Genomic DNA, 27,179 nt, shown 5'->3' on the forward strand with positions numbered 1-27,179 from the left:
GGGAAGATCTCCTAGAGAAGGAAATGGCAACCCATTCTAGTAATCTTGCCTGGGAAATCCCATGGACAAAGGAGCCTAGAGGGCTACAATCCATGGGGTCACAAAAGAGTCAGTCACGACTTAGCAATTAAGCAACAACAGAATTAAATTAGATAAAGCATTACCTTTTTAAATGAAATAATCCATAATCATGCTCTGCAAGAAACATCATTGTTCTGACACATGTCAATAAACAGCTGTAACTGCTCTCAGAGTTAGCTACCACAGCCAGGAGACAGTCACAGATTGAGGCCATCAGTTCTTTGTTTGGTAGAGAATTGGAGAGTTGCTCCAGTTCAGAAACAGAACCTTCAGAAGAGTTTGGCAAAATTAGTGCAATGTCCTGTGAGGGAGGAGGGGAGTTGGGAAAAAACAATTTTTTTAAATGATTGTCACTATCACTTCAAGCTTTTAATTCTGAAATACACAGCAATTAATACTTAGTAGTTATCAAAATATTATAGTTATTATCCCACCCCAAACACAGATTTAAACACATTAAGTACAAAGGAGTTGTTCTGCCCTTCTATTAAGATTAATACAAGGATACATGCCTAAAGAAATAAAGACAAATATTTTGCTTCATAGTGTTTTTACTTTGTAAGACTGACACCTAATCACTTGGCAATGGAACCTGATTCACAGTATTCTTATTTTAAAAGAATATCTCTTTGAAAAATTTTTCCTTCTGGCTTATAATAAGTGTAGTTTCAATCTTCAAATGGTTAGGTTAGTACTTTTGGTACTAAAATATTTTAAATTATTATATTATTTATTCATCTGAATATTTTTAAATTTATAAAGAAAGCATTCAGAGAAATGAATTTTAATAAATACATCCATACTTGAATTTAAAACATCACAAAAAGAAATGGATGGAGCAAAAAAACATTTAGACACAGTCTTCCAATATTTTCCTCTAGTTTTTATATATATCTAAAATTCAAGTTTCTCAGTGTCAGCAAGTTTACCTAACAATAACTAAAAATCCACACTACTCTTTACAGAAGTAAAGGAGACTTTACAGAAACATTTTTAGCTACGTGTTATTGCCTTTAATCACTTCAACACACTGGAAACCACTATTCAACTTGGGTTTAAAACTATAAAACAAAGCTTGAATAGAAGGGAAATACAACTAGGTGAGGCCAGCCAAGAGTAAAGTTTATGTGATCAGGGCAGCTAGGATGCTAAACTGTTATTCAGCACAGTCATACAACTCAATATTAATTATAAAACAAATACCAGCTGATTGGACATTTTGAGGTATAAAGACTTAAAACAGCCTTTTTACCGGGGCCAAAACTATTTTCTACCAGATCTCCTTCTGGTGAAAACAAGTCACACAAAAAATGTTCCTTCTTGACTTGACTGTTAAATGTAACCAAATTGGATTTTTTTTTTTTTTTAGCTAGAAAAAGGTAATCTTCTAATATGTGTGAGTCTCATATGTGTAGTCACTCAGTCGGAGAAGGCAATGGCACCCCACTCTAGTACTCTTGCCTGGAAAATCCCATGGACGGAGGAGCCTGGTAGGCTACAGTCAGTGGGGTCGCTAAGAGTCGGACACGACTGAGCAACTTCACTTTCACTTTTCACTTTCATGCACTGGAGAAGGAAACGGCAACCCACTCCAGTGTTCTTGCCTGGAGAATCCCAGGGGCGGTGTAGCCTGGTGGGCTGCCGTCTCTGGGGTCGCACAAAGTCGGACACGACTAAAGTGACTTAGCAGCAGCAGCAGCAGTCACTCAGTCATGTCTGACTCTTTGCAACCCTAAGGACTGTAGCCAGCAAGGTTCCTCTGTCCATGAGGATTCTCCAGGCAAGAATACTGGAGTGGGTTGCCATGCCCGCCTCCAAATCTTCTAATATGGGATCCTATTAAAAATACTCTGCCTGGAAAAATCACATTCGATTAATTAAATAGTAGGAGCATTTTGACTAGCTAAAATTCTATCAGGTATAGAAATTTCTGATGATTCCTGTAACAATGGGCTTTAAAAGTTAAAGCAATTCTCATTAACTCATGGAACTACAAACTGGAAGTCAATACTATGAACAGCAGGAAGAAATACTACTACTTCTAGTCAACATCTATAAGCACAGTAGTCTGAAACACACTAAAATTGTAGTAGCCTGTGATGCCTTCCAAAGTTGTCCAAAGACTTGCCTGGCTTCCCAGTGGTTAAGACTCTGCACTTTCCTGGTTGGGGAACTAAGATCCCCACATACCTTTAGGCACAGCCCCCAGTTTTTTTTTAATTAAAAAAAAAAAGTCCAAACAAAAATATATGGTATTAATTCAACCAATCACAAATCTACAATATTCAAGAATGAATCGGTACAGAATATAATTGGAAAGAAAATGAAACTACCAGACATAACCAACCCCAAAGAATACAACGGCACACGGAATAAATATCCAAAGACAACATCTCATAAAGAAAATGAAAAAACCTCTTCAGAGAAACGTATGATGTACAAGGTCAAAGAAAGTTATGTAGCATCAAATCATTTTATTGTTGGTTCACTGGTCAAACAGCCCCCCTAAACAATAATATGAATAATGAAACAGATGAGATCTCTTTGTTAGCAGCCAAGAATTACATCAGGAGAAGTTTTTAAAAAATATATACACCCACAAAGAATTTATAAAAATATCTATAAATACCTGATCACATAGAGACTGCAAAATGGATGTGATATATTCAACACACTGCTGGCGAATAACACTGTCTCCAGGAGACCGCACCAAAACCAACAGATCCTGGAATATCTCTGCATATCTTTCATCACCTTTAATAGTTCCACTAATTAGATGCAAAATAGCTAATTTACAAGCTTTGTGTGAAGCCAGAGCATCAAGAAGAGCAAGCAACCTGGTGGTTTGGCTAGTATACTGTTTTTCTTTATCTTCTGAAGTGCTGAAATAAAATCGACACGTTTAGTAAACAAAATTCTTGATTTTAAGGCATTACTTAATAATTTGCTTTTTCAACACATATTATACAAATCTTATGTAAGAAATTTCATTCCTTTGGTATTTCAACTCTGGAATTTTACAATTACTATAAAATTCTGTAAATTTGGTTTTCAATAACATATTTTATTAAATCAGAGTACTTCATAGTTCACTTTTCCAGCACCCCAAATCTTGAAATACTTCAACGTATCTTGCACATAAAATAATAGCTTTCTAATTAAAATTTATCTTTATATATTCATATATACATGTGTCTGTGTGTGTATATTTTATATGTACACATATTATCTGAGCATTCTAAAGCCTGGTTTCCAAAGTCTAAGTTAATTTAAAAAAAAAGTATTTGTGTCAAAAATACCTTGAGGAAAAAAATTTTTAGTGCAAAATGAAAATACCTTTGCAAGTCTTCTACAATCAAATCCAACACAGTTCTCATAATCAGAAGTGCAGTTGGTGAGGCAAGGTCACACAATTGAACACAAATACGCCGTAACATATGTTGAATGGGCTGGCAGGTTGTGCCAGAGAAAGAGCGAACTATTTCTTGGAGCAACTTTGCTTGAACATGAAGGTGCATGCTCCACAACTTTCGGGTGTTGAGTGCCACTGATATATCATGTGGCTCAATAACCTGTTAAAAAAGTATAATGTGTGTGTACATAGATTTTTTTAAAAATATTTATTTACAATCGCAAAAACTGTTCAGGAAGAACTATTATGAAAAGAACATCTTTACTGCATGCTTAAAACATTTAATTTTCTGTTATACAATTAAACATTTGCTTGAATTCAATGCATCTAATAAAAAATCTTATTGTTCTCAGGTTAGCAGTCAGTAGATCAGAGTCCATTGATGAAGCAACCTAGTTAATGGTGGGGGAAAAGGATTTAAAAACAACGAGAGTACAAGTATACATAACAGCATAATAAAATTCACATTAACAAAAAGTTACTCCCATGTTTCCTTAATGACCAACTTGCTTCAGTTTTTATCTCACCCTCATCCAGTTATTTTATGTCTTTCTTAAGGGAAGGAGATGAGGGGATTTTGTTTCTGTTTTTTTAAGCAAAACCACTGGTTTTTAAAAAAGTGTTACTGCCGTCATCTATAAGATGCATGTTATATGGAAGTGATACCTGAGTTGTTTGCATGGGCAATGGCAGAGGCAGCAGCTCTGAAAGGAGTATGAGTCCAGAAAAAAATCCTTCAGGAACCTTCAATATCGAAGAAAGAACTTCTTTTAACATTAAAGACCAAGTATTGTTAGCTAGGGTCTCTTCTGAGATAGTGAGCTTTTCATTCACTCCTTGGGTAAAAGTCAGTAAGATATCAATGATATCATTCTGAATTTTCTGTTCATCACTATCCAAACGACCTGAGAGAGGGATAGAGCACAGGAGCATGTGTAAAGTCACAAGTGCTGAAGGGACACGCATGTCCTTAAACTCAAAGGATCCACCTCTCAGGAGTTCCGTTAACATCGTTTTAAGAAGAGTGAGTGTGCAGCGAGCCATCGAAATGGTAGTAACTCTGTGAAGGGTAGTCCCCATGTTGACATGGAGCCTCCAAGGCTGAGTCAGAATACTGTTCAATTTTTGCAGCACCCGAATAAAGGTGTCCATTCCTTCAGCAGAAAAAAGCTGAATGACAGCAAGATTCCATTTCAGGTCTTTCTGTTGACCTTTACATAAATAAGGGAGGGAAAAAAAAAACACACAAAACTAATTACTTAAATATTAATCACTGGTTAAGATTTTTGAGTATTTTATTTAATAAATGATATTTACATCAGGCTTAAAAAATAGTTTTTAAGTACAGTAGCCACATTACCTTCAACAGGGGGTGGGGGACAGGCCACATTACAGAGAACACGCAAGGCAGTAGTAAGGCCAACTCCTTCTGGGGTCATCAAGTTATCAGTATTCTTCAAAAATAAAAATGAACAGAAACTTTAATTTCTTAGTACCTATCAGACCCAGAGAAAGCATTGGTTAAAAATAGGAGTTTCAAGTTAAGTACTTACATCATTTTAAACTTCCTAAATACACTTAAAACATGAATAAAGCTAATGAAGTTTTAAAGGTTATGCTATCTTTGGCATATGTTGTATTATATGTGACATTACGTTTATAAAATGAATAACTGCTGACACAAGTATATTAAAAAGCACTGACTAAAACAAAGGCTACATACAGATATGTATGAAACTCTCTGTGTTAAGAATTTAAAATAGCTGCTTTTTGGATACTCTTTCTATATATCCGTTTTTCCAAAAAGGAAGCAAGGATTCTGATTTTACAGAGCCTCGTGGGTACTAGAACCTCTTTCAAAATTGATGAAGCATCAGGGAGTGGTTTAATACTACATAACATACATTTCAAAAACTGAAAATACCACAGGAACCTAGTTATGAGGGCCACTTGGGGCATGAAGAGAGGAAAAAGAAACACAGTTACCTATGTCCTGCCCAGGCTATGTTTCCTGGCAACAAATAGTTACACTTAAGTCGCTTTATTTTTGTAATTTTCAAAGAGCAGCATATAGATGGTTTAAAAAACTTAGAAGTAATACCACTTTAAAATGTTACTACTTCAGCCTCTAAACCTCAGAGGAGAAACCTAAAAATAAGAAAACCCTTTTCCTCATATGTTTCCTACCCTTGTGGCTCAGCCCGTAAAGAAGCTGCCTGCAATGCAGGAGACCTGGGTTCCATCCCTGGGTTGGGAAGATCCCCTGCAGAAGAGAAAGGCTACCCACTCCAGTATCCTGGCCAGGAGAATTCCATGGACTGTATAGTCCATGAGGTCGCAAAGAGCTGGACATAACTGAGCGACTTTCACTTTCCCCACCTTAGGTTATCTTTCCCTCTAACTTCTTCCTTGCTCCCTTTCAGTTATTCCACAAGTTACTTAAGGCAGTGGGGAGTCACAGAGTGACGTTTCTGTCTTAGATCAGCTGTTTTTTAGCACATCTTAGAGAGTCATTTATAATAACCATACTTAATGGGACAAGGATTTAGATAAAAATTAAAATTTTTAATTACAACATGCAATTCAAATTTCTAGCACTGAACTTTTTTTACTGGCTAAATACTTTAATCCAAGTCCTCTGGTATTTACTGGATACTTAATATATTCTCCTAACTATGCACAAGTACCCTAAATACCTGATCATCTAAATTTACAGGACACTAATGTACCTCTGCTAAATAAAAGACTGAATATAATGAAAAACTCTAGATATTCTTTGAGGCATAAAATAAAGAACAAAAGAATATGATGGCATTATAGGAGGTAAAAGTACTCTTAGGGGAGATGGAGGAAAAAGAGATAATTCAAAGTCCATTCTGCCCCTCTAGTTTAAAAATTCTTATGCATCATTTTAAAAGAAAAAAAGAAGGAAGAGCACCTTAGCACTTAAAAAGAAGAGCACTTTAAAAAAAAGAGCACCTTTAGTCCTTCATCCTATGACACACACTGGATCAACTAAGGAGCAAAGAAAACCTTTTAAACTTCCCAAACTAACAATGTTTTGATTATAACAAATTTTTTCATTATGAATTACCTGACTTGTATATGAATTTTTCAACTGTAATATTATGAACTATATGATTTTTCAACTCTCATGAATTATTTCAATTGCAGATTGAAGTAATTTAACCATCCCAAATGAACAAACAGAACTAGTCCTCATTCCAATTATCTAGAATTAACTCTTACCAATTTTCACCCAAAAATTTTGAGGGAAATTCTTTTTCAGAAAGTTTAACTAAAACAACAATATGTCACATTATCATAGCATTTAACTTTAAAACACCTTTGTAAATGTCACCAAAATGGTAGGTGATATTATTCTTATTTGAGAAGAAAAAAAATAGGACAGAATCTGGCAATAGAAAGCAATATCGTTGTGGGCATTTGTGTTCATGTATACACACAATTACATATCCATCTGCACCCACTACCAATCTATACCCACAGGACTAGTAAATCAATCAAGTATACTTAACTACAATTATCTATACAAGTGATTTAATACAACATTACTATATACTATCACACAGTTCCATAAAATCAAGATACTTTTAAGTTTTACTTACCTGTTTAACATATTCAATTAGGTTTGGGATGCAGTTAATCTCAAATCTAAGGTTTTTCAGAGGTTCAAGCCACTTGCCAAGTTCTTAAAAATGAAAACAGTAACTTACAATATAATATTTTAAAATAAAAGCCTTATAAACAACCCTTAATAACAAAGGAAGTGAAGGTATTTTTTTCCAGAGAAAAGCCACGTTTTCAGATTGCAAAATCCATGTTCATTTCAATGGAGTGAATTTTATACAGGAATTATGTGTCTAAATTATTTAAACAAGCCTTAAAATGAAATGTAAATGTCATACTATACTGGTTTAGAAATAAGAAGCTATCACTCTTAGTTATTTGGCTTCTGAAAACTTAAATGTTTATACGATTAAACGGAATTATCTAACTAAACTGCATCTTTCTACAGCAATCAACTTATAACATTAAAACAATTATAAAATTAACTGCCCATAAAAAAACAAAATAACATAGTGCTTATTCACCTAATACTACCACTGATTCCCACACCCCCAAAATAGCACACACAAATGTATTCATTTCTAACAGGATCAAACCCATGGAGGAACATTTGCTGAGGGCCTTTTCCCGTAACACAAATTTTAAATTTTGTCAGTTTCCTAATCTGCCGTTACAAAATTAAAAGTGATCACTCTCGCCCCCAAAACAGTAACAGGAAACTTTTTTTGTGGAAGAAATACATGAAATACACTCTTTACTGCAACTGAACTGCCTGGAAGCTATGTCCTAAAGGTGAAGTGAAAGTGTTAGTCACTCAGTCATGTCTGACTCTTTGTGACTCCATGGACTGTAGCCCGTCAAGGCTCCTCTATACATAGAGTTTTCCAGGCAAGAATACTGGAGTGGGTTGCCATTTCCTTCTCCAGGGGACCTTTCCGGCCCAGGGATAAAACCTGACTATCACTAAAAATGTTTTTATAAAAGCGTTCTAGTGTAATAATTTTTAGACACTTTATAAGAACTGACGGAAACTGCAAATAGGAGTCATCTCTCCTTGGTACTACACTCCTGAGGATTACAACAGTTTACATCTGAGTATTTTTCCTATGCACTTTTAAATTACCTCTTTCATCTATACAGATATATATTGCTCAAATGAAAGATAAAAGGAATAAAAAAATAAATATAAGTGTACTCATCACCCAGAATATGTACTAAAGCATTAATAATACCTTTGAAGATGCTACATACACTCTTTTTGTAAGGGTATACTTTGAGGGTGGAAAAAAAAATCTATTTTCAATATGGAAAGTTGAGTTTAGTACCCAACTTTTACTGGTAACACTTTAATCTTTTTAGAATTAATCCTAAACTTTAATCTTTTTAGGATTAAAAGGAAAAGAGGCCTGGGATTTCCCCAGCAGTCCAGTGGTTAACACTCCTCACTTTCACTGCAAAGGACACAGGTTCCATCCCTGGTCAGAGAACTGGGATCTAAGATCCCGCATACTGCGCAGCATGGACAAAAGAAAAAAGAAAAGTGGCCACATGCTATTCTAACATTTACCATGTTAAATTTTCTATTTGGCTAGGTCAAATGCCAAGAACAAAAATAAAACATAAAAAACTATAATTAAATACCTTGAACTTTTCAAGACTACCCACATAAAAAGTTCAAGTTCACCTTATTATAAACCTTATTATAAACTTAATAAACTTCATTCAATATACATTTAGAAAATAATGTTCTTTCATCATTTTTCACTTGAGAATAGCACGCGTGTTAACCACAAACGGATTTCTAAGCTGTACTCAGAAATAAGTGCATATTCAAAGAAAACACACACACCTACAAACTGTACTTCTGAACTTCTGTACAAAACTGAACTTCTGAGTTCATCTTTAATTCTATTTTGATTAGGAACCAACCACCAACCACCAACCACCCACAAATTTCCATGACTTTCCAGAAAATGGTATTTTCAACAACTTCTTAAAAAAATCTTTTTAAGAATACCATATAAAATACCTCCATAAAAGGTATGTTAACTTATACAGAAAGTTAACACAGGGTGTTAGCAGGTATATTATCAAACATGCTAAAGCCCCTGGTCCCAAATGGCAAATACAAACTACAGATAGTCAAAGGCTTTCTTTCTTCATGTATCATAAATGCTTAAAATAACTTCAAGTGTCATACCTTGCAATTTAGCATTATTTTCATCTGCTTTACAAAGCTTCAAGAGCGATGCTGCATGCTGCTCCAACATCTGGACGTCGCTGGAAGACTGAACCACCACCAAGATAAGTATGCAGGCGTAATTATAAGCGACTGACTTCTTAGACTTGGAATCACTGAAACAAAATAAGGTGTTAAAGGTTTTGGTATGCAAATAATTTTTTAGGAACAATTTTTTAACTTTTTTTTTAACTTGGTTTTAAGATGATCAAGGAATTTTACCATGAAACATTACTAACTTCCTGAAAACAGGAAATCACATTTTAGTTTAACCTCCAATTCACCTGAAACCACTACTTAAAAGTATATTAATAACGAAGCACATGCATCAAAATGGAAAGTGGAATTCTATTAAGAAATATTATCAGAACAATAAAATATGAGTAAGTACACTTCATCAGCAACGAAAGATTAGGAAGTACACTTCATTAATCTCCTTTAAAATGTTTTTTCACTCTGGATATATAGGAAAAAGTGTGATGAATCAACCTACCACCATGATTATTCAGACTTCCACTACAGAACTGTAAAAGTACAACTAGGCATAGAAGCACTCTTGTTCGGCTTCTACAGTCCCCCCAAGAGATCCATCACTCAAGGGGTCATATCAAGACTCGGATGCAAAGGATGCCACTGCTTTGTACAGCATGAACCAGGAGGAGCGAGTTTCTCTTCTCATAGACTAAAACCCTCTGCCCAACAGGGCAATGTCTTCAAAAACCACTATCATTCTCAAACTCCCTCATCCAGTCAAAACACTTCTCAAGTCAGAGCATCATTTACAGCTTAGCAGGTAAGGGCAGAGACACCAAGATAGTCCTCATGACTCTTAAGTTACATGTATTATTTCTGTGTCTTATGACTCCCCTCCACAAAAATCAGCAGGAGTACTTAGTACTATGTAATACTTTAGTACTACGGCTGCAATCTTTGTTAACTCTGTGGGGAAACTAAAGAAGCTGCTATTTCATTTCTTTATATCCACAAGAGAGTTCATCATTCTAATCCTTGATTAACAAGTTACAGGCTATGTCAAAAAATTATAGTTTTTATTTTCAAAACAACACATTCTTTCAAGAATCTACCCCACTAGTGATGTAGTTTTCCGATAAAACAGGAAATTTAAGGAGTAAGCATAAAATTACCCTAAGGCTTCTTTGGAATAGTACTCCATTAGTGTAATAAGACTTTGGAGATTTTTCTCAAGACTGAAAACATGGCCCACAGCTGATCTTCCCACAGGATTAAAAGTAATCAAGTAAAGGTTGTGCAGAGTTCCCAACAGATCTGAGTGGTCAGTTTCTTCACTGGCTGTACAATGCTGAAAATGGCTGAACAGTTCTGTAATACACTGCAATGTTTGTGTGGAGTCCTGTAGCCACAAGGCAAATGCATCATCAATAACACCATCAGACTGGAGACCTTCTTCTTCATCTTGATCATAAAGATGACAAAGAGCTCGGATCAACAAATTTGTTGCTTCATATTCTGACATAAAAAAAAGAAGACCCTTTTGTGACTGTGCAAGAAACTTTAAAACATCTTTTGTGGCTTGCAGCACACCAGGGTGTGCACTTGTTACTGGAACTGACAGAAGCAGAGTAACCAACTCCAAGAAGTGATGACTGTGAAGATACCTGTAGAAGAAGCAACAAGATATATGTTAAGTCAGTGCAAAACATTTCCTCTGTTTTCAGTAGGCAGGTATTGTTAAAAATTTTAGTAGCAATAATCCTTATCCTCAGCAATATACTGCTTTGACTAAAAACATAATGTAACAGCAAGTCTTCTCTCCACAGGGCCAAACGAAACTGAAAGCTCTATAAGGCTTTTTCCTAGCATTCAAAAGATGTTTAATTAGTAACTGTTGACAAATTTTCTCTTTCCAGAATCAATCTTGACTTTAAATTCTGGGCCTTCTTTCTAGGCCACTTATCAAATGCTCCTTCCTTTTTAACCATGGTCCTACTCAACTCATGGCATATCAGTATATCTGAATTCCTGTATCTAGGGAGAATACAGTGCATATACTATAAAAAGCATTTGGTATATTCAGATTTACTACAGGTAGTATATCTGAATTGGTACTTCTAGGAAGAAAAAAAGGTCAAATTATCAATCTTCAGTACTTAACAGTACTCTTTTATTACATCCAAGAACCATTTTTTAGTACACTTAGTTTTAGTAGAAAAGGTATGAATTCACCTAACACTCCTAATGGACACAACTGTTACTGATACACAGTATTTTCATTCCCCTAATAATACTCTGTGTCCATCTATGCATCCAACTAGCTCCCAATCCCTCAAAATCGCTGATCTTTTCACTGTCTCTATAGTTTTGCCTTTTCCAGAATGTCACAAAGTTGTAACCAAAAAGCATAAAATCGCCTTTTAAATCATATTTCTGCTTAAACTCAGGCTTCTACGTCATGAGGAAAACACCTGCAGTAAATGCTTACCACAAGGGTAAACACTTCTACGCTCTTAAGAGCATCCTTAATCACCTTACGGAATGTTCAGAAAATAGTTAACATGGCAGGCTCAGAATGCTTCTTCTTAGAAAGGGTGGTCCTTGGCTGGCCTCTAGGGACTTGGATTTTGGGAGTTTCCAACCACCAACTGATAAGAATACTCACTGCACATAAACTGTTTATGCAAATATTATGGTTTATTCTGAACACCTGCTTTCCTTCTGTCGGTCTGAAATTCTGGTACATGCTAAGTACTGGGTGCCTACATGGCTATCCCCCCGAAGGAAGCTTGGATGCTCACATTCTAATGCGCTTCCTCAGTTTGCAACATCTCACGCATGTCACAATTTGATGTCGGGGGACTTACAGGGATCCTTTGCGCCTGAACTAGGAAAGGACTCTGGAATTTTATGACTCATTTCCCCAGGCTTTGTCCCATGTACCTCTTCCCTTAGGGGATCATGTTCTGTATCCTTTTGATGTAATAAATCCTGATTGTGATTACAACACTGAGTCCTATGAGTCCAGCTAGTCAGTCTGGGGGTTACCTTGAAGATCCCAACATGGGACATTAGAGCCTTGCCATCACTTCAAACTAACCCTTCCAAAATGTAATTATTTCTCTTTTCAAAGTTCACTCTCCCTCCTAATTTATCAATTTCTGTCCATAAAAGCACAGTTCCAGTAGTTACCCTAGTTCAAAACCTCAAAGCCTTTTAGCTCCTTCTTACTTTCTCTTACCAGCTCCAGTTGCCAAGTCCAAGTAATGCTCCACCACAAACTCTCAATATTGGCACAGTATTTGTCTTCCCATTTTCTGTAAATGCCACTATACTAGGCCCAGTATTCAGCACAATACTCACACCCTGGATCTGCAGAGAGGCTTATCTACCTTATAACATCAATTTCTATTTCATGGCAATACATCCTAACTATAATATAATTTTAGAACACTACTTCAATCATATCAGATCTGCTACTCTAAAATATTCAAGATCTTTCACATTCTAAAAACAAAATCCCCAGGAATTCCCTGGCCACTCGGTGGTTGGGATTCAGTGCTTTCACTGTCAGGAGCCTGGATTCAACTCCTCATCAGGGAACTAAGATCCCACGCACCAAGCAGCACAGTCAAAAAAGAAAAATTAATCCAAAAAAAAAAAAATCCAAATTCCTTAGCCCAGCATTCAAAACCCCGTATCTCCTAAAATCTGACACCCAAATGTACGATCTCCAATTACGAGAGAAAAAAAAACAATACTTAATAGGCCATTAATTACTAGTTTCCCTTCAATAACTATTTGGGAGCATCATCTTTTTTCTTATACTCAGTCACCCTCAGGGCATTACTTCAAGTCTTAATTTACCAAAAATATGACCAGTGAGAAGTACCTGTCTCCTCTACTGTCTCCATACTACAAACATAACTGTATTTGTATACTCAAAGGTTTCCATTCTCTTGTTCAAAGCCAAACCCCTACACCTGTACCCTTGGCCTCATCTCCTACTAGACCTTGCTCTACTAATTATCATCTTACACTCCTGTAAGAACTCAAGCTAAGGCAAATCTGAGTTTCAGCTAAAAACAGGAATGAATAGGTACAGATTTTAGAATGGACAAGTATTGATTTTTTGTTAATACATTATGCTCCAAAGCAAGGCAAAAAATAATCACTGAAATAAGGAATAAAATAATAAAAATGTAATTTTTACATTTGTTAAAAAATTATTTACAGGCAAAATACCAAAAAAAGAAACTCTCAAAAATTAAAGCAAATTTTAAAAATCTACTCTGAGTACCTAAAAATGGCAAAACTGTACCAGTAGATAACTAGAGAGTTATAAGGCAGGAACAAGTGACAACTGAACCTTTGACATATCTTTAACAAGGAGTGTAAAATTAACTTAGTAAAGTATCAGCTTCACTTACAATGTTTTAGAATGACAAGGTACAAAGAGGCTTACACAGAAAAGCTCTCTCCTTCCTATGCCATACTCTTTGCTTCACCTTCCCAGAAGCTACCCAGCAATCTCTCCTTTATTCTTGCTCACAGATATGCTAATATAAGCACTATGGTTGATTATTACTTATATCTTTAACTAAGTTGCTATTACTACTTTTAAGTATTAACAAAACATGGCTCAAATACAGTAACATACTTTTCACTACTACCTATTTTGAAATATCAAGGCATCCTTACAAAGACACACATTTTACCTATAGACAGATTTTAAAAAAAACAAACAAGGGGCTTCCTTGGTGGCTCCATGGTAAAGAATCCACCTGCCAATGCAGGAGACATGGGTTCAATCCCTGGTCCAGGAAGATCCCACATGCCACACAGCAACTAAGCCCGTGCACCACAACTATTAAGCCTGTGCTCGTGAGCCCAGGAACTGCAACTACCAAACCCACAAACTGCAACTACCGAAGCTCATGTGCCCTAGAGCTTCTGCTCTGCAACGAGAAGCCACTGCAATGAAAAGCCCTCACACTGCAATGAAGAGTAGCCTCCATTCATCCCCAACTAGAGAAAAGCCCGCACAGCAACTGAGACCCAGCACGGCCAAAAATTAAGTAAATAATAAATAAAATTATAAAATAAAAAAATTAAACAAAGCTTTGTAGCTTTAAAAAAAAAAAAAACCAACCCACGAAACTGTCTCTAATAATTGGTGAAATATACTTTCCAAAGCCAAAAATGTCTCACCTAAAGAGAACAGGGTACGGATCATCCCTCTCTGGTGGACCAGTAATACGTGCCATTGTTGGGAAAGACTTAACAGGAGGTTGGACCATTGTATGAGGTGCAGTTTCCATTAAATGAAAAACTTCCTCTAAGAGGTTGATAAGCTTTTCTATTTCTCCTTCACTTATATTTGAGGATTCCAAAAGATCCATATCCATAGAAGCTTCTACCTCGTTTTCATATTCTGGGTTTGTTCTCTCAAGTCCGGCATCTGTATCATGATCAGGTTCACTGTGGTTAGGAACAGAAGAAGTCTTCTCTGCTAAATGGTCACCAAGTCTTTTAATCTCTGACAAAATTTCATAGAAATGGCATTTCTGAAGAATAGCTGAACCAGCAGTGACAACCCTCACAGTCTGATCTAAAAGTATGAGCTCCAGAAGTTTTTGATAGCCACTTTTTTCACTCTGCCTACTTCTCAAAAAAGCTTCCATTCCTTCTGTCATACTAATGACACTGTCCAAAGCTTTAAATGCATTTAATTTAAGGGAAGATGAGACATGATCAGCAAACAGGAGCTCAAATAAGCCACTGATCACTCCTGCTTGTAGCAGTCCCATGACTCCTTGGGTCCCACATTCTGCTAGTGAGGACACTAATTTGGTCCCAGCTTTGAGCTGTCGGACATTTAAGGCAATGGGTTGGCGAAGAGCTACTTGTAAATTTAAAGCTTGCATGGTCCAGTCTATCAACTGACCAAGGGCGTCTTGTTTTGTGTTTTTCAACTGCAAATAACTTAGTCCTTTTATTATTAAACTTGGAATTTCTTCTAAAGCTGTTACCCATTTTGCACCTCTATCTTCTTGATACAAATCCAACAGTTCAGTTAACTTCACTGATGCTTCTACTGCCCCTGAGTTTTCTTTATCTGGACCTTGATCCTTCATTCTACTGATTTCAATTTCAAAGGTAGTCTTGTATGGACAACTGAAGTGTAAGAGTGGTACCAGCTCCCTATCATATGGGTCATATGTCATAGGAGGGACTGAAGCTAAGTCTTCAGCAGTGTATTCGACATCGAAGTTTGGATACTTGAATGTTTCACGTTCCAAGTCAGCAATTCCATCTTCATCACTGGAAATCTGCTCATAACCATCATCCCCTGAAAATCAGTTTAAATAATACTTAGTTGTTACATCATTGTTGTTTAATGCAAAACAATCTGGTTAGTCAAAATAAATTATTTAATAACGTGGCAAAAAAATGAAAAGTAATGATTCCATCAACAAAATTAACTTCTGCCTCAATATCTTATCAACACTTATTAACATTTTATAATTCCTAATAGAACAATTGTAGAGCAACTTCATAATCAAAGTCTTCTATTATATCTGTTCAGCTTTACAATAACTCTGCTATAGATCTTTTCCTCACAGAAATAAAATTAGAAATGTCTCAAAAAAAAAAAAAAAGAACCAAAAATACCTCTCTCAGGAGGGAAGAAATTAAGCATGCCTTGTAAGAGAGTATTTTTAAGACGGAAAAAATGAATTGATGGGCCAAAATTATTAAATTAACTAAGAATTAATACCATAATTACCAAGTTACATCAAATATTGTCAGGAAAAACATTCTAGAATTTCATATTCCTTCACTTCTACTTCTCTGTATTTACCTGTTACACAGTTCCCAGTTCTGTATCATGTTTTTATGGAAAATTTGTTTATAAAAGTACTCATCTTTGCCAAAACAGAGTTTTTATATCATGACACATGCAGCTTTTCCCTCTATTTAGTAATACAGGACTAGAGACAGAAAATTTGTTAGTTTTAAACATGACTGTTACCTGGCTGTGGTAAAATAGAAATGAGTAACAACAGCCTAAGAAAGAAAAGGAAATGTTTCCACGGTACTCCTCCAGTTACAGCCCTCTATGGACATTCTTAAGCTCTAAACAACTTAGCCATAGCAATACACTCCTATTTGAAAAGAAAGGGACTACAGAGACTTGATTCGAGACTAACCCCAGATGTCTTCTGGTAAAAATCAAATTAACCAGCCTCATTCTCTTATCTTCTCTACAAAAATGTCCTCTGATTAACAAAGCCTGCCTAAAATCTAACTACTACTTGCTAAATGCAATAAATCTAAAAAGGATTTTGTGGTATCCTAGAAATGGGTAAGTTAAAAGAGTTATCACTCAATAACTCAATTACTTATATTTTGTAAAAGGGCCCCTGTGATGCTGAAATGGTTCTCATTCTCATGTAGAATGACTCTCCCCTTTACTATCTTGTAGAAGAACAAAGCAGATGATCTGTCATTTTACATAAATGCTTTAACATTACACTCCATTTACTGGACAATTTGAGAGTCAATTAGCTTGAATAGCTCTCTTTGCTTTCAAAGGAAAAATAAGACCTAACTAAAAGACTGCATCATGCTGCCTTATGTCCCTCTGTAATTGAGATTTTTTTTCCTTGTGAATGTCTAATAATAATGCAGCATTTGGCCAAAATATTGAGATGACAGACATCTTTGGGGATTCTAGGCAGCTTAAAACACCACTCCTCTGAAGACAGACCACCAAATCCCTAATCACCATGTATTTGCTGCATATCCTCGCTTCCCTGGACAAAGCCAATGGTATCAAGGGGAAGCTGATACCACAGCAAGCCAAACAGAATCTCTCTCCCAGAAAATTGGAAACGGATCCGAGACACAGTCAATTAGTTTAAACTGGTTGGTTAAAAAGAAGATATCACGAGCCTCAGTGGAACCACCAAAAAGAACAACAACAAAAAAGAAGATATTAAAGATGTGGGGTAAATAGAGACATAACAGTCAGTTTAAAAAAAATAAGTAAATAAATTCGTTTTTCTAACTAAATAACAGTTCGAAAAACAAAGCAAAGAAAAGATAGAAATCCTCAAGTCTAGTCAGGTCTCAAGGCCCAGCCCAATCTGACCCTTAGGTTTCTTGAAAGCCATTTATCTCAGCTATAAATTCTTTTCCATTGCTAAAAGCTACATCAAGCTAGTATCCAGCGCTTCAAAGCAAGAAGTCCCAGCTAATCCACCCACCTTCACCTTCTTCGTCTTCTTCACCTTCTTCCTCTTCCTCCTCCTCTTCCTCCTCAGGGATACTATCTACCGTGTGGCGATCATCTTCATCCTCATCCTCTTCTTCCTCCACATCCACGTCATCTTCATCATCTTCCCCTTCTTCTTGCTGTTCCTCTTCCACCTCTCCTTCATCAGAATACTGACTTTCCTGGGGAACAGAATTCCGATCAGGAGAAATGGGTTCAAAGTAATCTTCTCTATGAGGAGCATCCTCTTCCTTGTCACCAGACACTGAAAAATTGATATTTAAGGCACAGATTATTTTAACTGTTTAAATAATAAGAGGCAGAAGGACTGAATATTGCAACTATTTAATATTTTGGATGATTTAGCTCATAAACACCCTTAAAAAAAAAGTGGTAGAATTACTTGATCTTAAAAAATATTAAGAATAAACACTGCACAATTTTCTAGAGTGGGAATTAACAAAGTATGCTATTTTATGTTGGAGAAGGCAATGGCACCCCACTCCAGTACTCTTGCCTGGAAAATCCCATGGACGGAGGAGCCTGGTAGGCTGCAGTCCATGGGGTCGCTAAGAGTCGGACCCGACTGAGCGACTTCACTTTCACTGTTCCCTTTCATGCACTGGAGAAGGAAATGGCAACCCACTCCAGTATTCTTGCCTGGAGAATCCCAGGGACGGGGGAGCCTGGTGGGCTGCCGTCTATGGGGTCGCACAGAGTCGGACACGACTGAAGCGACTTAGCAGCAGCAGCAGCTATTTTATGTTCTTACACAATAATTCTTTTTTAGCTATTAAGTAACTACAGATTTTTATCTCTTCCAATACATACAGGTTGTTTTTACTAGTGGCTTCTCTATACTATCATTATAGTACATTAACAGTTTATTTTCAAAGCAATGTTATTTCAGTTTCAAATGAATTAACTGATTTTTTTTTAAACAAATTCACTTGCCAACAACAATAACAACAACAACAAAAAACCCACAAGAAAACACTGCTCAGAATAGGGGTGGGAGACACTCATCAAGATTTGATTACCAGCATCTTATTTTTTTCCTCTAATAAAAAAAGTACTATTATATTAACATTAATCAAGAGATGGGAAAAAATATTATTATTTCTACCTGGCAACGGCATGGGATCATCTTCGTCATCATCAGGGGGCGGGGGTCCTGGTGGAGTTCTTGGTCCCCTTGGCTGTGGTCTTGGAGGGCTTCCATTAAATTGATCTTCTTTCTCCCCATCAGCTGATTTTATTAGAAAAAGAAAAAGAACTTTAAAATTATTAAAGTCAGTGATATAAATACATGACAAAATTGCTATTGATCATTTGAGTTTTCATCCTCAGAATTTATTAACTTTTTTGTTCCTGATGTCTAACAGAAATTTTGCTAATCAGTTTATATTGGGAAAGTTAGAATTTCTGAATCCCATATACCAAAATATAATGTACGGAACTCTTAGGAATTACTCCAGAGAAATGGAGACTTATTTTCTCGCAGGATGATGTACACAAATGCTCACAAATAACTTTATTTGCTAAAGTCAAAAACTAGAAACTTACCTAAATGTCCTTCAATGACTGAACAGTTAAATAATATATTCATACTATTTATTACTACTCAGCAACAAAAAGAATGATCTACTGATACATAGAGAAAGTAGATAAATTTCAAATAAATTATGGTGAATGAAAAAAGCCAATCTTAAAAACATCCCAACTTCATGATTCCATTTTGTAATATTTATGAAATAATACAATTACAGAGACAGAGAATAGATTAATGATTGTCAAAAATAGGTACAGGTGGGATGAGTATGGCTACAAAGGGGTAATACCAGGGAATACTGTGATAGTACAATCAAGTATATTAATTGCAATGATGGGTATGCAAAACTATACATGACATAAAATCACACACAGCTACACATATATACACACACATGCATGCACGAGTACATGTACAAACTGGTGAATGTGAACAAGCTCTGCAGATTGTTAACAATGCCAATATTGTTTTGATATTGTACTAGAGTTGTCAAAGATGTTAACTAGGGGAATCTGGGAGGAGTGCACAGGACTTGCCTACACATTTCTTTGCAGCCTTCTATAAATCTGTAACTATTTCAAAACAAAAAGTTAAAAACATGCACACATATATAAATGCAATCTATGAGCTCAAGTGTCCATTTTAAAGCAAGTAAGAGTGAAGTAAGTCACAGAGAGAAAGACAAATGTCATATGATATTGCTTGTATGTGGGATCTAAAAAAAATTATACAAATGAACTTATTTACAAAACGGAAACAGAGTTACATATATAGAAAACAAACTTATGGTTACTGGAAGGAATGGCTTATAGCTACTCGAGGGAACAGAGCGGGGATAAACTGGGAGACTGAGGTTGACATATACACACTAGTAAATATAAAATAGGTAACTAATAAGAACCTATCACAGCACAGTAAACTAACTCTACTCAGTTCTCTGTATCAGCCTATATGGGAGAATAATATAAAAAAGAGTGGAGATACATATAACTGATTCACTTTGCTGTATATCTGGAACTAACACTGCAAATAAAAATTATACTGCAGTAAAATTTTCTTTCAGTTCAGTTCACACTCAATCGTGTCCGACTCTTTGCGACCCCATGAACTGCAGCACACCAGGCCTCCCTATCCATCAACAACTCCCGGAGTCGACCCAAACCCATGTCCATTGAGTCGGTGATGCCATCCAACCATCTCATCCTCTGTCGTCCCCTTCTCCTCCTGCCCTCAATCTTTCCCAGCATCAGGGTCTTTTCAAATGAGTCAGCTCTTTGCATCAGGTGGCCAAAGTATTGGAGTTTCAGCTTCAACATCAGTCCTTCCAATGATTTTCTCTAAAAGTCAGTAAATCTTTTTCCACTTCTCTTTATCTGATATATAGTTGATTAACAATGCCATGTTAATTTCTGCTGTACAGCAAAGTGACTCAGTTATACACATTTTTTATATTCTTTCCCATTATGGTTTATCTCATATTGAATGTAATTCCTTGCGCTATACAGCAGAACCTTATTGTTTATCCATTCTATATGTTATGGTTTGTATCTAACCCTAAACTCTCACTCCATTCCTCCCCAACCCTGCTTCCCCACTTGGAAACCACAAAGCTGTTCTCTGAATCTGTGAGTATGTTTCTGCTTGGTAGATAAGATTCCTTTGTGTCATATTTTCATTCCAGATATAAGTTATATCATGTGGCATTTGTCTCTGACAAGTCAGTAGACTACACTGGGATAAGACTAGAGACAACAGAAAATATCAATAAAACTACAAGCTCAGGCAAGATAACATTAGTAAACCTTTAGCTAGACTCACTGAGGAAAAAGAGAGAACTCAAGCAAAATCAGAAATGAAAGAGGAGATTACAACTGATACCACCGAAATACAAAGGATAAGAAGCTACCATGAACAATTATATACCAGCAAATTAGACAACCTAGAAGAAATGGATACAGCCCTAGAAACATACAACCTACCAAGACTGAATCATGATTAAACAAAATATCTGAACAGACCAATTACTATAAGGAGATCGAATCACTAATCAAAAACCTCCCCCCCAAAAAAGTCCAGAACCATATGGCTTTACTGATGAATTCTACCAAATATTTAAAAAAGAATTAATATCAATTCTTTTCAAAGCTTTCTAAAACTCATTTGCAAGGCCAGCATGACTCTAATACCAAAACTAGACAAGGATGTCTCAAGAAAACAAAGTTGTGTCTGTGTGCTCAGACGCTCAGCTGTGTCTGACTGTCTGTGACCTCATGGACTGTGGCCCACCAGGCTTCTCTGTCCATGTAATTTTCCAGGCGAGAAATACTGGAGCAGGTTACCATTTCCTTCTCCAGGGGATCTTCTCAACCCAAGGATCAAACCCGTTCTCCTGCTTCCCAAGCAGATTCTTTATCACTGGGAAGCCCAAAACACAAAGTTACATTCTCCAATTAAAATAAACAAGTTAAAAAAAAAAAAGGTACAGGTCAATATCCCTGATGAACATACATGCAAATATCCTCAATAAAGCAAGCCGAATTCTATAATACACTTAAAGGATCATACGCCATGATCACGTGGGGTTTATTCCAGGGATGCAAGGGAGGTTCAGCATCTGCACATTAGTCAATGTGGTATGTTAACAAAATGAAGGATAAAAATCATATGATCATCTCAACAGACGCAGTAAAATAATTTTACGATAAACACTCCCAATGAAGCAGGTATAGAGGGACTGCACCACACCGTGTGTGTGCTCTTAAGCTGTTTAGTTGTGTCCAACTCTGTGACCTGCTCTTTAGAAGTTCACTTTATGCCACTTGACATTTACAAAAGCTTTATGTTAGCACCTGTTTTCAGTAACCGAATAAATTTTGCAGTGAGCTGTTACAGAGGGAGCATAACCCCAAAAAAGTCAAGAGTGGCACCGCCAAGCTCCTTCTCCAGCAACTACACTTAGCATCTCAGCATGAAGCCACCACAGCTTTGAGTTATGTCTGTGAGCATCTGTGCTTTATCCCAGTTCACTCTGCACATCCATCAGCAAGATGTGTCCTCAGCTAACTGTTTCTTCACTTTGTATCATTCTGGTTTACAAAAGGTTTCACAGGAACACTTTCAGATAGCAGGGAAAACATGTATAATATATAGAAAATCCTGCAGATTCCATTGGATTTCCCAGGTGGCTCCATGGTAAAGAATTCACCTGCCAATGTAGGAGACACAGGTTCGATCCCTGGTCGGGAAGATTCCCTAGAGAAGGAAATGGCAACCTACTCCAGTATTCTTGCCTAGAGAATCCCACGGACAGAGGAGCCTGGCAGGCTACAGTCCATGGAGTTGCAAGAGTCGGATATGACTGAAGACTCCACCAAAAACCTATTAGAACAAGCAAAAGGTACATGGAACGATATTCAACATCACTAATTAACATGGAAATGCAAATCAAAACCACAATCAGATATCACTTCACACCTGTCAGAATTTGTTGCTTTTTTAGTCTCTAAGTTGTGTCCGACCCTTTGCTACCCCATGTACTGTAGCCCATCAGACTCCTCTGTCCATGGGATTTCCTAGACACGGATACTGGAGTGGGTTGCCATTTTCTTCACCAGGGGATCTTCCCAACCCAGGAATCAAACCCACATCTCTTGCTTGGCAGATGGATTCTTTTACCACTAAGCCACCAGGGAGTGGCTATTACCAAAAGACTAGAAATAACAACTGTTGGTGAGGATGTGGAGAAAAGGAAATTTTTCTGTACTGTTGGTGAGAAGGTAAACTGGTGCTGCTAATAAAACAGTATGAAAGTTCCTCAAAAAATTACAAGTAGAACCAACATAATGATCCAGCAATTCCATTTCTGAGTATTTACCCTAGAAAATAAAAACGTTAATTTGAAAAGTTACATGCACTCCCATGTCCACTGCAGCATTACCTATAGTAGCCAAGAAACAAGGTAAACGTCTACCAACAGATGAAAGAATAAAGAAAATGTGGAGGGTGTGTATGTGTTATTCCATACACATATTAATACAATGGAATATTATTCAGCCACAAAAAAAAGAAAGAAATCTTGCCATCTGCAACAACATGGACCTCAAGGGCATTACGCTCTGTGAAATAAATCAGAAAGAGAAAGCCAAATACTGTATGATCTCTCTTATATGTGCAATCTAAAAAAGTACATTTAAAAAAAACCAATAACAAGCTCATAGACACAAAGAGACTGGCTGGTGGTTTCCAGAGGGTGGGGGTTGGGGGTGAGTGAAATGGATGAACTGTTTTCGTTTTATATAAATAAAATATATACAAAATACAAAAAAGACCAAAGATACAAGTAAAGTATACTTCTCTGCCCACAAAAAGCTCACAGTCTAGAAAAAAAAGACAAATGAGCACAGAAGAATGAAGGATACAAAGAAAAGTGAAATATTAGCTGTGCTTAGCAGATAAGATACAAGAAAAAAGATTAAACTACAGTGTGTGACCACCATCAGAGACAAAGACCTCACACAACAGTATTATATAAGGATTAAGAGAAACAATGGTCATTTTATCTGTGCTCATAAAATGCTAACTGTAAAGTGAACTATTTTTCCCTATGACCTCAACTGTAATTTCAATATTTATTCCCAAATCTCCTTAGTTCCACTAGTTCAATCTCCTTATTACAATGAGTAATACCAAAGTGAGGAAAACAGACCCTGGAAACCCTAAGCCTAACAGTCTGCTTTGTATAAGGAAAGTCACTGAGGTTTACTAGAAGGCTTATGCTTTGTTTTGTTTCAGGGGGGCGGGTGGGTTTGTGGGGGCGTTTCCTGGGAGCCACACTTCATCGTATGTGGGATCTTACCTCCCCAATCAGAAACTGAACCCTCGTCACCTACACTGAAAGTGCAGAGTCTTAATCAGCGGACTGCCAGGGAAGTCCCTAAAGTTTTTATTTTTCCCAAAAGGGGAAAATCTCCTTTAGCTAAGATTTAGACATATAAAGAAATCTGATAAAGGAAATGCCATTAACACATACCAAACTTATTGCCTATTCTTCCTTTTTTTTTTAACGAACAATAAACATTTATTTCATGTACTTCTGAAGGCTAAGAAGTCTGACATCTGACTGCCAGCATGGTCGTGTTTTATGAGAGCTCTCTTCCTGGCGTGCAGACAACTGCCTTCTCACTGTGTCCTCACATGCCAGAAAGAGGAAGCTCTGGCCCCTCTTCCTCTCTTTTTTTAATGCTATTTATTTATTTGGCTTCACCAGGCCTTTACTGTGGCATGTGGGATCTTTAGTTGCAGCATGAGAACTCTTGGTTGTGGCTTGTGGGATCTAATTCCCTGACCAGGAATCCAACCCGGGCTCCCTGCACTGGGCACACAGTCTCAGCCACTGGACCACCAAGGAAGTCCCATTCTCTAATTCTTTGAAAGACAATTTTCATAGTAAATCACAAATAGCCATGGATTCTATTATCTTTTATATATTTTAAACAAACAAACAAAAAAACCTCGAATCAATTAAAAAAGCATTTTTGAAAAGTAGAGGAAGAAAATAAAATGCAACCACTTCAACAGAAAAAGAAACTCTTCTAAGAAAGAATGGAAGGCTGACAGATAACTTGTCAAGCTTTAAACAAGGTTCAAAAGGTACAACAGTTCTTTGAGTTAACTTTCCCACTGTAATACAAGTTTCACTGATAAAACAAATTTAAAATTCTCACCATGCTTTGGATTCCTTTTCACACTTGGCTGTGGCTGGGGAGGCGGTGGAGGAGGAGGTGGAGGTGGAGGGGAATCTCTGTCGTGACTTATGACTCTGTCCACTGATCCATATATTGCCAGCGTCAGACAGTTGTACCAGCCTCTCAGCACCAAACCATCAGTATTCACCTGATTTGGTGGGAGGGCAATAGGGGAAGAGATATCTTTCAAACTGATGTTTTAATATGTTAGAAGTAAACTGGTATCAAATTACTCTGTGGGTTCAACTAATATCTAAAAGCATGCTGAAAAGGCAACGATCAATATTGGTGGAAATTCACCCAGAGGCACAACTTTTACATGGCCCTCTAGAGTTATCATACCTAAGACTGTCTCAAGACTATATCTCCTCAGTCCTATACTTTAGGTCAATTCTATTCAAAAAGCATAATCAGATTCCTAACTGAGAGAAGAGAAATAAAAAGGAAATTAGAAGGGAGTTACTGCCAATTAATAAATTAAACCCAAATAGTTACAGGGGTCATGAAGATACACAAAAGTACAAATTGTGTCCAGTCTCAAGAATTATAAAGTCCATAAAATTACATGGCATTCTTTTTATTAATAAATGCCCAACTCATACATGCAAATCAGGTATATTCTATGTACCCAACCTGTACTTAAAAAGTAAGGGTAACCAGAGACATTAAACAAATTATTTTTGCAAAGACACTTTATCCTAAAAAGATCAAAGACTTTATCAAGGTCATTATTATTTCCTTATAAAATAATTTTACATTTTTCAGCGCTTATCTACCAACAACAGAAATATTATCAACAAATAAGAAAATGAAAGTGTCAGGAGGAAAACCCTGAAATCAAAGCCCCCAACTTCTGAGTTCTCCCACTCTATAATGTTGGGTAAAGATGAAATAATAAGTGGTAATGGGATCCCTTCTAGAAAAAGAATTATTTTCCTTGCTCATCTTAGCAAACTCCAGCAAAGGGAAACTGGGAACCAGAAGTAAGGCTCAAAGATTATACCCATGGGCTGACAGACTCTGAACAGAAAAAACACTAGAAGGAAGATAGAGAGATAGAGAACACGATTTTTAGTCTAAACAACGTGCAGAATATTAAGTACTCCTTCACCAAAAACAAAGAGCAGGCTGAATACTCCCATACTAGATCATCATTATAGTTGGATTTTGGCTCTTTCATGATTCAGATCTTTTAGATGCTTTTAGAATGGCATTTGGGATCAAGAAAAAAGACACACTTCTGATAATGCAAGGAAGAAATATGAAATATGAATTTTTAAAAAGACACCTTAATTAAGATACAATGGTGTTTAATAATTTACCTGCCCATCATCTTCAAAATTCGCCCACCTAAATGAAAAGAAGGAAAAGCAGATGCTGGCTTTTTCCTGACCCAAGAATGAAACTAGAATGAACAGCTACATAAGTAGATAATAGCATTACAATGTCTTTGCTCCATTTGAAAATAGCTTCTGGGATACAAAGGAATCAGACAAGAAATGATGAAATTCTGCAGAACTAGAATTAAATAAACTAACATTCTCCATCACTGGGTTTATCTGGATCAAAAACTCTGAATGGAGGTGAGAACAATAGTAGTAACAAGTTGAAAACTGACTTCCACAATTACCTTTGAGTTGGGTCTAAAGATGATGGAAGTATTCTCATCATATTCCAGGCTGTTAAAAGAGGAGGAACAAATATACAGGCTCAAACACTGAACATCACAGTTCATGAAGATTCATATATTTCAATCAAATGCTAGATTTTTATTTTAATAAACTACAAAGTTTGGGTTTAATTTACTCCCCACAAAATGATATCTAGTATAAAACAAACCCCCCAGATTGTAGTTCAATTGCTTTCAGGTGAGTGTAGATGTCAAGATTTGTTTAAAAGCACTCCATGTAATTCTAACATACAGCCAGATCAGAGATCCACAGCCCTATAGTCTTCAAAAAAAATGCATACTGGGACTAAAATTTTTTTTTTTTTTTTTAGTTGGGGGCTAATTACTTTACAATATTGTAATAGTTTTTGCCATACATTGACATGAATCAGCCATGGGTTTACATGAGTTCCCCTTCCTGGACCCCCCACCCACCTCCCTCCCCATCCCATCCCTCTGGGTCATCCCATTGCCCTGGCCCTGAGCCCTTGTCTCATGCATCGAACATGAAATGGTGTTCTGTTTCACATATGATAATATACATGTTTCAATGCTATTCTCCCAGAACGTGGGACTAAAATTTTTAAAAAGCACCTATTTTATCAGGTAGATACCAACCTGAAAAAAAATATTCTAT

The 27,179-nt window shown here is 36.6% G+C and overlaps 1 protein-coding gene across 21 annotated transcripts in view; it reads right to left on the reverse strand.

The window, feature by feature from the left end:
• VIRMA (vir like m6A methyltransferase associated) overlaps positions 1-27,179 on the reverse strand; it is a 149,950-nt gene that overhangs the window by 16,721 nt on the left and 106,050 nt on the right. For 4 of the 21 annotated variants that reach the window (XM_081496955.1, XM_081496949.1, XM_081496944.1 and 1 more), the window contains exons 4-16: positions 26,504-26,552; positions 24,853-25,021; positions 18,704-18,826; positions 17,570-17,842; positions 14,508-15,648; positions 10,469-10,960; positions 9,285-9,439; positions 7,123-7,205; positions 4,854-4,947; positions 4,160-4,704; positions 3,418-3,653; positions 2,711-2,963; positions 165-382 (exon numbers count right to left, since the gene is read on the reverse strand). In XM_081496955.1, the coding sequence (XP_081353081.1) occupies positions 165-382; positions 2,711-2,963; positions 3,418-3,653; positions 4,160-4,704; positions 4,854-4,947; positions 7,123-7,205; positions 9,285-9,439; positions 10,469-10,960; positions 14,508-15,648; positions 17,570-17,842; positions 18,704-18,716 (3,503 nt within the window). In that variant the 5' untranslated portion in view covers positions 18,717-18,826; positions 24,853-25,021; positions 26,504-26,552. Of the gene's footprint in view, positions 1-164; positions 383-2,710; positions 2,964-3,417; positions 3,654-4,159; positions 4,705-4,848; positions 4,948-7,122; positions 7,206-9,284; positions 9,440-10,468; positions 10,961-14,507; positions 15,649-17,569; positions 17,843-18,703; positions 18,827-24,852; positions 25,022-26,195; positions 26,223-26,503; positions 26,553-27,179 lie in introns of those variants that run through there. The other 17 variants (XM_081496951.1, XM_081496960.1, XM_081496959.1 and 14 more) reach the window with 7 other exon arrangements.

This window comes from Giraffa tippelskirchi, chromosome 6, assembly GCF_054371585.1.
Source record: "Giraffa tippelskirchi isolate mGirTip1 chromosome 6, T2T-mGirTip1v1.2.pri, whole genome shotgun sequence".
In the NCBI taxonomy this organism is placed as follows: domain Eukaryota; kingdom Metazoa; phylum Chordata; class Mammalia; order Artiodactyla; family Giraffidae; genus Giraffa; species Giraffa tippelskirchi.